A 12627-nucleotide genomic window follows, 5' to 3' on the forward strand; every position below is an offset into this window, starting at 1 on the left:
TGGGTACTGCAATAATAAGCTCTCGGTGTGAGTCCAGAATCGGAAGAAGCCCACTCTGTTTTTATTTATGTTTTAGTGGGGCTACATATTTATGTTTTTATCCTTGCCATATGTTTACAATCCAATGATAAAAGGTTCTACCAGCTTATTAGAAAAGCAGTGTGCACGTAATAGAGATAAAGAAAAATAAACAATAGTCAAAGCATCAAACTGGTGGATGGTACCATGCCACGGTGACGGTGGTGTACTGGCTACTGGTATACGCGGTATACGTCCCGTTCTCAATGCCCGTGACTAGTTTCTCTGGCAACATCGGATCAGCTGAGCGAGTGTTGTATGTAGCTGCCCGCTTCGGGTTTTGTTGGTCCACTTTTTGGAAATTTGGTGGAGAAATTCAGGTCATTTTTCGCTATCAACGTATATGTTGAGAGCTGACCTTCTTCGTCAATATGGTGAGTGTACATTCGACGTCTCTTCCCAAATTATCAGTACAATATTCGCTTTAATTATAATCATGCAGGGCGACGATCCTCCATTTCTGTCTGTTGGGACAGAAGTCAGTGCCAAGTATAAGGGCGCCTTTTGTGAAGCGAAAGTTCGGAAAGTGGTCAAAAGCATCAAGTGTAAAGTGAGTGAACTATGAAGTGGGATGCGAAATTTTAGTACATTAATTTATTATACTGTTATTGATAGGTCATGTTCAAATTGGGACTTGGAAGTGCTGTGGTTTCTGATGATCAAATAAAGGGACTTTTAAGGGTAAATCCAATTTGCAAGTCTGTGATATCTTTACTATATTATTAATAAACTAGGTTGGTGCACAAGTAGAAGCCAAGCATCCTGAAAAAGCCCAATTTGTTGAAGCTGTAATCAACAAAATTCAAGATTGCAGTCAATACACAGTTGGTAAGAATTGAAAAACATAAGCTTTTATACTTCATTAATCTTTTCTGTATTTCCGTATTCATAGTATTTGATGATGGAGACATCACCACCTTGAGGAGAACTTCACTATGTTTAAAAGAGTGGTAGACATTTTGCAGAGAGTGAAACTCTTGATCAACTGCCATTGACTCATCCAGAACACTTTGGTACACCTGTGCTTGGTGGGAGGAGAGGAGGGAGGAGAAGGTAGAAGTGACATGGTCAAAGAAGAAGGATCTTCTGGTTCATTTTCTTTATCATCTTCCATAGGGATGAAAGTAGTGATGAAGACGGTGATGAAGATTCTGAATTGGGACGCCCAGAAAAGAGTGCTTTAAGGAAAACGGAAGATCGTGAACCTAACATCGGTAAAATTGTGTGCGTTGAGGTTAGTGACAAGAAGAAAGGCAAAGAGGCCTGGTTCCCCGGTCTGATTGTGGCTCCTACAGCCCAGGATGCAGTTTCTATTCGTGTCAAGGACGAGTATCTTGTTCGGTCGTTCAAGGATGCTAGATAGTAAGTTACAGCTCCGATCTGTAAATGTACGTTAACCTGGTTTTAAATACCTTTCCCGTTTAGTTACACCGTGCCAAAGAAAGAAGCCATGGAGTTCACTCGTGAAATAGCTTTGAAAACAGAGCATAACGCTCTGAAAACAGGTCTTAATGCTTTTTTCGCAATTAAAAATTGTCTTGGTATATTTAGAATTAAAAAAATTTACAATTTTATAGCTATCGAGAAAGCCATGCAATATTTGGATAAAAACGAATTGCCTGCTCATTGGGACCGTGAAGCACTTTTCGGACTAGACGATGCAAGCAGCATTAATGAAAGTAAGGGTGGTTCAGACGCTGATAGCTCGGAAGAAGAGACACCCGAAGAAAAAGACCATTTCGTGGCCCAACTGTACAAGTTCATGGATGACAATGGAACCCCTATCAACAAAGGCCCAACAATTAATAGCCGCGACCTAGATCTCTACAGGCTTTTCAAAATCGTGAATAAAATGGGTGGATTCAATCGCGTTACCAATCAGAATGGTTGGAAAGTAGTTACGAAGAAGCTAATTTTGAACTCGGCCTCAAACTCTTCGACCCATGTTAAGCAAGCTTACAAAAAGTGCGTAATTAATATTCAATCGGAAGCTGGTTCATGACGCTGGTATTTAGCGTCAGTTCTTCAATTTCTTTTTTTTTTTGCTGCAGGTATTTGTACGGTTTCGAAGATTTCTACCGTAAACTTGGGTGCACAATGAATAGTCCGCGTGGTGCTAAATCACGAGCACGACCGGGGCGTAGCTTGATCCGCGATAGAGACCGTGGCACTTCTGGGTCATCCACTCCCAAAGGTGATCTAGAAGAAGAGGAAAAGATAAAAGTAGAAGACGTCCCGCCTGTGTCGCCATCCACCCAAGAATTAGTGCCAATGATAGAAACTGCTGTTGTTGTAGACGAAGAAACTATTTCCGTCACCGTTGAAGAAGAGGAAGTCGATGAGTCCTCTTCTTCTGTATCTCAGCCTCCTCCTCGAAAGCAAAGAGAACGCTCTTTGCCCCTTCGTTTACAGGATACAATCACAACGAAACTTGTGGTAGTGAAGAAAGAAGAAGAAAGTGGTGGCGATGAAGCGATTGAACAGGAAGTCGAAAGTAACAGCAGCCAATCCGTCCGAAGCCAACGAGGTACCCGTAGTCGCATTCCACGGGAAAAATCTGACGAGTCTGAGCAACCGGAAACAAACCGCTCAGCCCGAAAACGCGGAAAAAGCCGATTAGAAGATAAAACCACTGAAGAAGATGATAAGGTATAAATTACAGGAAAGTTGGTCTGTAATTTTCTTTAGTTATGAAATTAAATATGAAATTATGACTTCTTTGTTTAGACGTCTCGTGTTAAGGTGAAAGAAGAAACCACCAACGGAAAAGAAGATTCCGAAAAGAAATCAAAAGAAAACACCGAGAAGAAGAATAAAACGCCTGGTAGGGAACCCAAAAACCGTGGGCGTAAAAGTGAAGATGCCGGAAAAGTGGAAGAACCAAAGATGGTTGAAGAAGAGCCTATTACTGTGGATCAAGAAGAGCCAACGCCGAAACGAAGGGGCCGGAAACCTAGAGTTTTGGGTGATTCTGAGGAGTAAGTAACACATCTTGCTTTCAAATATGTTTGTATCTTCTTAGTTCTAACGTACCCGACTGTAGGGACGAAGGGGGGCGGCTTCCGGCTAATGTGGATGTACAGATTGGTGATAAACTCAAGGTCTACTATGGTGACAAGCCAATACAAGACTCCAAAGTTACATATGAAGCCAAGGTTTGTCATAGTTATAGCCATTTTTCCTTATAAATTACTGACTATACTGCGCTATCTAGGTCTGTGAAATACGCTGTGAGGGTTCGAGCAAACTGTATTTGGTTCATTATACGGGTTGGAATACGCGATATGATGAATGGATTAAACGGGCGCGTATTGCCGAAAATCTTACGTGGACGCCTAATCGCAAAAGAAGCAAATCTGTGCATGGCCAGGGTACAATACGCACCAGTACCTCGGCTCCTACTGGAAAAGCTGTTCCTGCCAAGCGAGGTAGAACGCGTGGACAAGATTCGTCAAGGTAGTTTGTTTTGTGTTCTTGTAGAAAACCGTTCTGCTCAATGTCACAATTATACTCTTGTTCTACAGATCGGCAACTCCATCATCTGTGACGTCTACATCGTCGACTGGGCAAAGAAATGCCAACCTTGCATCCGGTGAAGATTCAGGCAACAAAATCCCTCCTACTAAAAATAGTCGCCGCCGTTCTCGCCGTATTTCAGAAATTTCTGGTATGTCAGCCGAAAGTATGAATTCGTCGGATGACGAGGAGGAAGAGGGTACTGTTCGTGTTCGAAAGAAGCCTACTAAAAAAGTTGCTTCAGCCAATATCGAAAGCGAAGAGTCGGAGCCGGTCGATGTAGAAGAATCAGAACGCACTCCACGGAGGAGACATCAGCGACGCAGGATCTCAGAAGCTGAACAAATGCCATCAGAGAACAAAATACAAGATCCTCCTGTTGTCGATATTTCAGCCAGCGTTACAACGCTAACGCCTGTTCGAAGAGGCCGACGTCGGGCTGTAACGGCACCCGAATCTGCCGTGGCCGATCCTGTGCCCATTAAAGAAGAACAAGTTGAGGAAGAGAAAACCTCAGAAGCTGCTGCCGATCTCATTTCCGTGTCCGGTCAGTCGATGTTCTAATTCCGTTCGGTTTACGTTTATTTTTTTTTATTCAGAATTTTAAATAATTACGTTTTTGCAGAGGAAGAACCTAAAGGAAAAGACTTTGATCTGAAAAAGATTCGTTCGGAGCTCAAAATGCCTGTTGATATTGCTGCTACAACAATTGCTCTTAAAGTTTCTTCACCTGTACCACCAAGTCTGCCACCGCCTCCTATCCCGATAGCCGTCTCCACCGTTCCCACTACGTCAACAGTTCTCTCTCCCATGCAACAGCAACAGCATGCTGTCGAATCCCAAGCCTCGGCGTCTGGCAGAGGAGATGATGATATTTATGAATTTCGCGAACCAGAACCATTTGAGTTTGAGGTACGAACCCGCCGTGAATCACCCTTCAGCGAAGACCGAGTTCACCATCGTTTTACTCAGCGCAAAACTACGAAAGAGGAGGAGGAAGATCCCAGTCCAAAAAAAACTAACGCTATGCCTGTGGTAAATGCATTGTTAATTTTATCGATTAATTTTATTAATTGTATAAATTTTCAGCGAAACGATGTTAAATTTTTCTTCTGTTATTTAGCGCTCAGGTTCAAATGAAAGAAGCAAATCTGTTATTACCTCACCACCTCGTGGTGGTCGTCCATGTTCGACGGCCATCACAGTGCCAGTTGTGCCACCAGAGGAGTCGGAACTGACGCAAGAAACTCCAACAGCGTCGTGTCCATCACCCGTAGCTTCTCAGCCAAGCGATGATGTCATTTCGATAGCGCCTTTTTCAAATGCTCAGTCACCACCGCCACCACCGTCGCCTCTGCCAACGCTGCCAACGCTGCCCATTGGGTTCGAAATATTACAGATTTAATCCAGATTTTTTTTAACGGTTGATTCTCTTGCCTTTTAGGCCTGCAAGTCCTAAGGCAGTGGATCCACCTGTGGAGGAAGAGACATTAACGAAGGAGCAACCTCAGGCCTCTGCTGTAAATTGTTTAGATTTGGCGCCACCAATTGCATCGCCAAGTCCCGTACTGCCTATGCCAGCAATTCCTGCCATTGCGGCTCGCCCAGTTATGGCTGCCTCCAGTGCACCTGTAGTTTTTGCCCATAAATCTACGTCTCTGGAGGTAAAATTGAGAAAGGCCGCAGAAGAACATGAGGACGACAACGGAGATGCAGATGAAGAAGAGGATGGGGTTGAAGAAGATTCGCCAGCTAACGACACCAAGAGCAATAGGCTTCCATCAAAAAGGGAGCGAAGAAAAGCTGGAGCCAGAAAAGCCATCAGCCGGGAATTTATCGAGTCGGATGAAGATTCACCTGAAGATCCCGGAGCCGCAAGTGATACTACAGCCAACAAAGTTGTTGATGATGAAAAGACTTCAAGTGATTCTACCCCTTCGGAAATCGCCGAAGACGATGAACCAGCTGATAAGGACAACGAGCCCGACTGCCTACTTGCAGTAAGGAAACATAGCCCAAATTGCTCTAGTCCGTTGAAACTCAAAACAGACGAAGATCTAGACGTACGTTTTTTATGATCCATTTGATCAATTATGATTCATAACAAATCCCGTTTCATGTTTGCAGGAAAATTCTCTGCTCTGTGAAGAAACGATTCCAGGTAGCCCAGTGACTCATTCTACCGCTCCTTCCTTAGATGGTCCAGACATTTCCCTTCCAACCCCTTCGACATCTCGCTCAACTGAAATGCCATTCGCTAGTGCTCCTTCGGCACCTAATATGCCCCGAACTCGAGGTTTGTCAGGTGGGAACAATTCAGTACCGCGTGCCAATCGTAAGCGAGGTCTACGTCAAGCATTAGCTATGCAGCGACCTGGATGTGTACGCCCACTAGGAGGACCATCTCTAGTACTGGAGAACACGCCCCCAACAACGCCAGATGGAAGTATTTCTTCGTCATCTAGCTCACCCCAAGGGTAATCACTGTCCTGTTTTATGTTCATGTGAGTTATTTAAAATAAATTTTGCTTGGACATCAGGGATCATGGTGGCATGTCGCCAGATCACGACAGTAGTGTCAAGTCCGATCGTGAATTCTCAGAAAACGATAATGCAGCTCCGAGTCCTCAGGTTTTGCAAAACACAGTCGAAATCCCTGTGGTTCGTAATATAGGGCCGAGAGCCAGCGCAACAGCTCAACCCGTGCCAACCCCAGTTCTAAAACGACGAGAGGATGAAGTCCCTCGTCAAATGCAACAACAACACCCAGAGGAAGAATCACCTGTTAAACGACGTCGACGAGGGGTCGTTATGTCTGCTTGTGATCCAAATTCAGCGCGCAAGGGCCGAGGTCACGGTCGAAGTCCTAGAAGAACTGGTAAGTCATTTTGGTATTTATAGGGATCGGCCCCGGTTACACAAGAACCAGCTTACTACCGGAAGGTACTGGCGCTAAGCTAAAAAAAGCACATTTTACATGTGTCGCGCAAGTATCTTCCGGTATTAAGGTGGGTTTCAGGAAATTGGGGCCGATCCCTAGGTATTTACTAAACCAAGCTATAGTTTTTGAGGTATTATTGTTCTTTTTTTAAGGTTCTGACAGTGAGGACACAACCCCGGATTATGTGAATTCCTCCAGTATAGTACCAGGCTGTATCAACTTAACAAATTATCAACCTCGTTCTACACGATACAATTTCTGCACAGATCTCGGTAAATCCAGTCTTCCTACTAAATGTGTCACCTCTCATTTTAACGCACTATAAAAACGTTTCGCACTTTTCATTGCTTTTAGACCCAGAGTTGGATGCAACACAACGCATCGCTTCCTTGCAGGATAAACTTCGTGAACTGAGGCAAACCTACAGTGCATTGAAAGCTAAGGTCATGTTGATTGACCGAAGGAGAAAGAAGCTAAAGCGCAAAGAAAAAGAAGCCGCATCTTGATATCACCACGGATCAGCAAGATATGCACAATAGGTTTTCTGAATTTTATTCATTTATGACAAGTGACTTTACTACAAACAGTTTGTGTTATTTATTTCTAACTGACGCTGTTGCGATGAATCATGCATTTCAAAGTTTTCTCAATTTTTTTGTGTACATGAGCGTGTGTATGGAATACTCTCTCAACATCCTTCCCTTGGATGTGTGATGACTGCAGCCTTGACAATTGATACTTCATGAAAGAACCACTGGTGGTCCCATCAGTAACTTTAAGAAACAAGCCCACGTTCATACCATTAGCAATAACCATGTATTGTGGTAACAATTGAGAAGGTGCTGAACTGGTGTAGTAACTGATTGGAAACCCACTGCTTATTCAATTGGTTGCCATTTGTTTAAAATTAGAGAAGCAAACTTCCCACCGATTGTTAAGGTTCTTGACGTGGTGACATGAAACTCGCATTTTAAATGATTGATTGCCGTCTGTTTTGCATCCCTTCCTGTCCTCTCAAGATTTCGTCTTTTTAAATTCAGAAATTAAGGCTTTGCGTTTTTTCGAGTAGCCCCCAACTTTATCCACGACCTCAGTTTTTCTTATGGTATTGCGGCCATTTCCTCCCTTATTTTAGAAAAAATAATATTGAGTAACCCATTTCCGAGATTCTCCAGCTTTGAAATGGCAATGAAAAATACGGTTATAATGTCTTTTGGCGCTCGAATTTTGAAATACAATTTATTAGCGAATAGAAAAACTTCTAAAGAGGAGTCAATGTCAAATCGCAACGCTGTATGTGAAAATATCACCCCGTTGACGCAAACAGGACAGCTGCTAGCTGGGGTAGTGAACAAGTCATTATTTGCTCCTCAGTTTTTTTCCTTTCAGTTTCTACTGTTCTTGGTGACAATATACGTCTAAGCTAAGAATAAGTAGTTCAAACATGGAAATGGTACCAGAATCGGGTATATCTCAATTGTCTCATCTTAAATAAGATGTCGGTTCTCATTATTGTGTCGAACTTTTATGTCTTTACTAAATCAAGAAATCCAAGATGAAGGAATCCTTAATCAGCAAAGACAGATAGAAAAAGAGGTGTGCACACAAATTTCACTATTATTACTGTGTGGAAGTAAATATCTTTTATTGTTTAACATCCAGTAATTGTTGACCTCTTTGATAGGTTGCAGAGATCCATCCCTTGATTGGGCAGTTACAACCATTAACATGTCTGTTACAAGAGTACATGGATGATCCTATTTATGTAAACAAACTGACAAAATTGACAAATGTGTATCATTCACTAAGAAGAGTGCGACCAGATGGAAATTGTTTCTACAGAGGATTCGGCTTCTCATACTTTGAGAGACTTTTGGAGAATGAGGATGAGTGGAAAAAATTTAAAGCTCTGGTTATGGGCACAAAGGATCAGTTGATATCTCAGGGATTTCCAAAATTTACTCTTGAAGATTTTTTTGATTCGGTATGTTACATCTAGATAAAAGTGTCAATTGATTATTGCAACCTGGTTTTCAGTTTATGGAGGTCGTGAACCGTCTTGGCGGAGAATCAAAAATGGATGCCGAAGAACTTTATCGAATTTTCAACGACTCAGGGGTAATGGTCGCTTACTAAAAAAATTATTTTTTTAACACTTTGCACAATTTACTTCTCGGCAGACAAGTGATTATTTGGTTGTGTACCTTCGCCTTGTTACATCGGGACAATTGCAAAAAGAGGAGGACTTCTATCAAAATTTCCTAGAAGGAGACAAGAGTATGAAAGAGTTTTGTCAACAGGTACCAAGTAAAAGTAAGACTTTTTGAGACCATAAGGTTTACTAATTTCTATCTATGGCTCTCAGGAAGTAGAACCCATGTATCGAGAGTCCGATCATATGCACGCCATAGCACTTGGATCTGGTCTTAATGTTGGTATTCGAGTAGTTTATTTAGATCGTGGTGAAATTACAACTAATCCACCAGAACACGATTTTCCGGAAGATTGTATTCCGTCTGTTTATCTGCTCTACAGACCCGGCCATTATGATATTCTGTACAAGTAAATAAAAATTAAATTGACAATATTTCTTTTATTTTTTTCAAAAAAAGATAAAAGCAACAACAAAATAACATTACGGTTTGACAAAGATTTATATTCCGTGTAAGAAAAGTAAATGATACATAAATCACGACCATGCCAGTCTTCTATCTAGAAAATTATTGAGAAAAACTTATTTACAAAAACCAGACTGATTGGGCAGACTTCCGCTTTTCCTCAATAGCTCCGCAACCTGTAACGAAACAAAACACTGCACACCATTAATGATTTTTCGAATTTCACAAAAGCCACCCCGGGTGGGAGCGGAGTAAAAACAGACCGTCAGTGATACATATTTAACCAAACCAAATGTTGCAAGAACCCTCTGCAGATGATCATATAGGGGGTGATAAGCTCCGTCAATGTACAATAACACTGTGGATATTCATAGAGAAAAGGCATAATACAAACAAAAAATACTGGCATAGCCTATAAATGGCATGTGACACCTACATTTAAAGAATGCTTGCAAGTCATTTTTCCAGGTTTTTAAACTTGTGAAGACCATTTCTCCTGGGCTCTCGTCGCACAGGCGACACAAAACTCGAGTGACATTTGCTTGTTGAACACATGTAGACATATTCCAGCAGGAAGAGGTGCTGTTTGGCTCGTGGGCTCGGGTAGAAGCGTGTCATCACCAAATAAATTTATATCTTCTTCACTGAAATTGGACAGGACGTCTAGTGATTCGGCATCAAGTTGCGTAGGGCATGACGGCGAACTCGGCATCCAGTCGTAACTGTCGTCATCATCATGGATGGCGCTCATGCAACTTGAGCTTTCACTCGTTCTTTCCATCTTCATCTTCTTGTCGTGAATGATAGGCAAATCTACTACAGATTTTCTCTTCATAGGATAAACTGTTGGTCTTAATGATGTAGACATTGGAATGTGTGATTCCTGTTTGATTGTTTTGATAAGACCAGATATCTCCTGAACATTAGCAAGAATGCTTTTGAAGTACAAGATTTCTTTTTGCAGTTGGTCGATTGTTGCATCCTTTTCCTTCAACTTGTCCATTAGGAACTGGTTTTCTTTTTTGGCGCCTGCAAGGTTTCTCTTCAAGACCATTGATGTAACGTTTCTTCTTTAGCCGGTTCTCTCTTGCCAAAAGTGCATTTTTGGAAAGCGAAGCACTGTCCACATCTTCATCTGACCTCGGTGATGAAATGTCTGGAATTTTATCTTGAGATGACTTTTCCAGTACAACATTTTGTGGCAAGGCCACACGGATTACCTTGTATTGTGGGCTGGATGAATGTTGTCCAGACTGGGATACATTTATAGTTCTAAATGTTTTCATTGATTGAGGAATGCCCCCACTGGCAGTAAGAAGTCTGACAATCTTAGTCTCAGGCATTTCGATGAATTTGATTTAAGAAAAAGAAAAGCAATAGACAGTTTAATCTGTTTATGGGAGCCTATGTCGATCGTCTTAACTTACTCAGAAGTCGAGAGGAATTTCGCTTTCAGGGTGCTTTCAGGGAAATTCCTAAATTTCTTACAATCTGAAATTACTGCAAAGATTAAAGATGGTTATTTTTTGAAAAATGCAACCAAAGACGAGTATTATACCTTGAAAAAAATGTAGGGCGAGGAGAGCGCTCGGAAAATGGCGACCTATCTAGATTTCTTTTTTGTTGATTGTGTTTTCTAGAATTACATCATTACTTCATCCATCGTTGTCAATTTCTCTTGAATATTGTGATTTCGAGATTTTATCATGATTTTATTACATTGTTATTAAGTTTCTGTTAAAATATAGCTGATGTAAAAATTTCCGTTTAAGATGTATAAAACTCTTGATTAATAATAGATTAATAGTTGATTATATAGTTTAATAAAATACTAACTTAAGGTATGCAACATCGGACGGCCATGTGCATTTTGGTGGGGAAACTCAAGTGCATTTTTGCATAAGAATGAAAAAGGTGGGAAAAGTGTGCACCGTTCCCTAAAGTATTTGAAGCCACTTCCCTCATCATTTTGTATTCATGTGCCCCTGTGGAAAAGTCTGATAGATTCTTTGGAAAATGAAACCAAATCGTGAAACTTTTATAGTGTCTGAAGTTTCGACAGCTCGATAGCAAGTACCGACCTGTACATTCAGTTTGTAAGTAAATTAAATTCATTATAAATTTCATTAGTTGATGTGGCTTCATCATATTCTCTATTTATAGGAAAGGAAGATCTAATCACATTATGGAATCTTTCAGTTGGATGAAGATAACGGGCAGGCTGACTCTGCCTTCCCTGGAATCTCATGTTCTAGGTATGTTGTTTTCAATTCAATTACTTTTGTGAATCTACATATTTGTTCCTAAGTATTTTTGAATAGTTTAAGCTGCCTTTTTTTTATGGGAAAATAAGTGTAGGTGGAGATTGACAAACAAATCAATTATCAGAAATGATGTTTTAAACAACTGGGTTGGAAGACGTTTACGACGTTAAACTCGAATTTTGAACTTGTGAATTGATTTTCTATGTCGTATAAAGTAGTTCTTGTAAAGACCTGGAGATGGTGCTTTCGGTATTATACACCATTTCTGAAAGTCCGAACTGCTACAGTGGATAGTAGCTTACCACTGTGCAGAGCTTTTCCTGGCCGAATCAAGGGAAGACAAAAACGTATATTGTGGGAACGGAAAACGCCATGTGATTCTCTGCTCAGACCTGCCGATAAAAAAAATGGATGACGGATGCTGATGTGCGAGCGGATGCGTCCATATCGTGCCAGACCGACACTCCTCACTTATTCTCTGCGTCCAGCTACGATTTTTATCAATAGGCTCCAGTTACGTCTGTCCAATTTCGATAGACCGATTTCTGTCAACATCTCTCTATCTTTAGCTCCTCCTCCAAAATGAAGGGAGTACAATATTCATAAAAGTAAACGAATACTGACGACTTTTTTTTGTTTTGCCCCCAACGGATTTCAACCACGTATATTGGAAGCGGAGGCAAAGTGACGTCCATTACAGTTGAAGCTTCGGAAGGCATCAGGCAATTAGCTCCGGTGACAAATCGTCGATCGACCCATACAGATAAGAAAACCATTCAAAGGCAGTCAAAAGACCCGCCACGGCGACCGAAAGGTCGTGTAATAATAATAGTAATAAAAAAAAAAAAAAGGTTCGTCTAATGACATAGCCTTGGGGGTCCCACTTTCCCCTCTGTCCTTCTGTAATGTAAAGGTTGTATTGACGCTTCCTTTTCTTGATATGACGCGACATACTTTTATGTCGGCATTTTTCTTTCATAATGCCATGGTTCTCTTTTTTTCGTACCGTTGTCGAACAAGGCATTTTTCTTTTCTGTGAGGAGGAAAAGAGACATTGCTGAGTGTGTGGGTACCACTCGTGTTTATTGATAGTAGTAGAACTGTGGTCATCCCGGAGAGACCGGTTTTCTTTATGATCTAACGTTGACCTGATGGATTCGGCTAAAGAAAATAGTAGCCATTTTCTCTCTCAAGTTCAAAACTTTTATGC

The 12627-nt window shown here is 41.3% G+C and overlaps 2 protein-coding genes and 1 non-coding gene across 3 annotated transcripts; 2 read left to right on the forward strand and 1 right to left on the reverse strand.

Annotated features, from left to right (window-relative positions):
- The first annotated feature begins 514 nt into the window (after nucleotides 1–514).
- LOC116929386 (AT-rich interactive domain-containing protein 4B) lies at nucleotides 515–7793 on the forward strand. Its single transcript, XM_032936586.2, is given in 20 exon segments — nucleotides 515–628; nucleotides 694–759; nucleotides 813–906; nucleotides 971–1020; nucleotides 1022–1131; nucleotides 1195–1440; nucleotides 1504–1583; nucleotides 1656–2043; nucleotides 2130–2727; nucleotides 2806–3056; nucleotides 3122–3233; nucleotides 3293–3534; nucleotides 3603–4141; nucleotides 4220–4629; nucleotides 4718–4977; nucleotides 5039–5657; nucleotides 5722–6071; nucleotides 6135–6472; nucleotides 6688–6807; nucleotides 6890–7793. Coding segments are annotated over 20 exon segments (5139 nt in total). The 3' UTR covers nucleotides 7042–7793.
- Nucleotides 7794–7835: 42 nt separating this feature from the next.
- On the forward strand, nucleotides 7836–9122 carry LOC116929397 (ubiquitin thioesterase otubain-like). The gene is made up of 6 exons (XM_032936604.2): nucleotides 7836–8001; nucleotides 8082–8131; nucleotides 8220–8519; nucleotides 8573–8653; nucleotides 8716–8835; nucleotides 8901–9122. The coding sequence occupies exons 1-6, from the start codon at nucleotides 7980–7982 to the stop codon at nucleotides 9099–9101; spliced, it is 774 nt and encodes a 257-aa protein (XP_032792495.1). The 5' UTR covers nucleotides 7836–7979; the 3' UTR covers nucleotides 9102–9122.
- Nucleotides 9123–9170: 48 nt separating this feature from the next.
- On the reverse strand, nucleotides 9171–10854 carry LOC116929396. Its single transcript, XR_006650939.1, has 3 exons — nucleotides 10712–10854; nucleotides 9590–10653; nucleotides 9171–9511 (listed from the first exon to the last, which is right to left on the reverse strand). It is a non-coding gene; the product is annotated as an uncharacterized LOC116929396 (transcript).
- Nucleotides 10855–12627: the final 1773 nt, after the last annotated feature.

Source organism: Daphnia magna, linkage group LG8, assembly GCF_020631705.1.
Source record: "Daphnia magna isolate NIES linkage group LG8, ASM2063170v1.1, whole genome shotgun sequence".
Taxonomy (NCBI): Eukaryota; Metazoa; Arthropoda; class Branchiopoda; order Diplostraca; family Daphniidae; genus Daphnia; species Daphnia magna.

What these genes read in the sequence shown, in the direction of transcription:
- LOC116929397 (XM_032936604.2), top strand. Translation starts at nt 7,980, where the DNA reads ATGGAAATGGTACCAGAATCGG. An exon ending in GGAAATGGTACCAGAATCGG is followed by an intron (nt 8,002 to 8,081) that starts GTATATCTCAAT and finishes TACTAAATCAAG; the next exon opens with AAATCCAAGATGAAGGAATC. An exon ending in GAATTTTCAACGACTCAGGG is followed by an intron (nt 8,654 to 8,715) that starts GTAATGGTCGCT and finishes ACTTCTCGGCAG; the next exon opens with ACAAGTGATTATTTGGTTGT.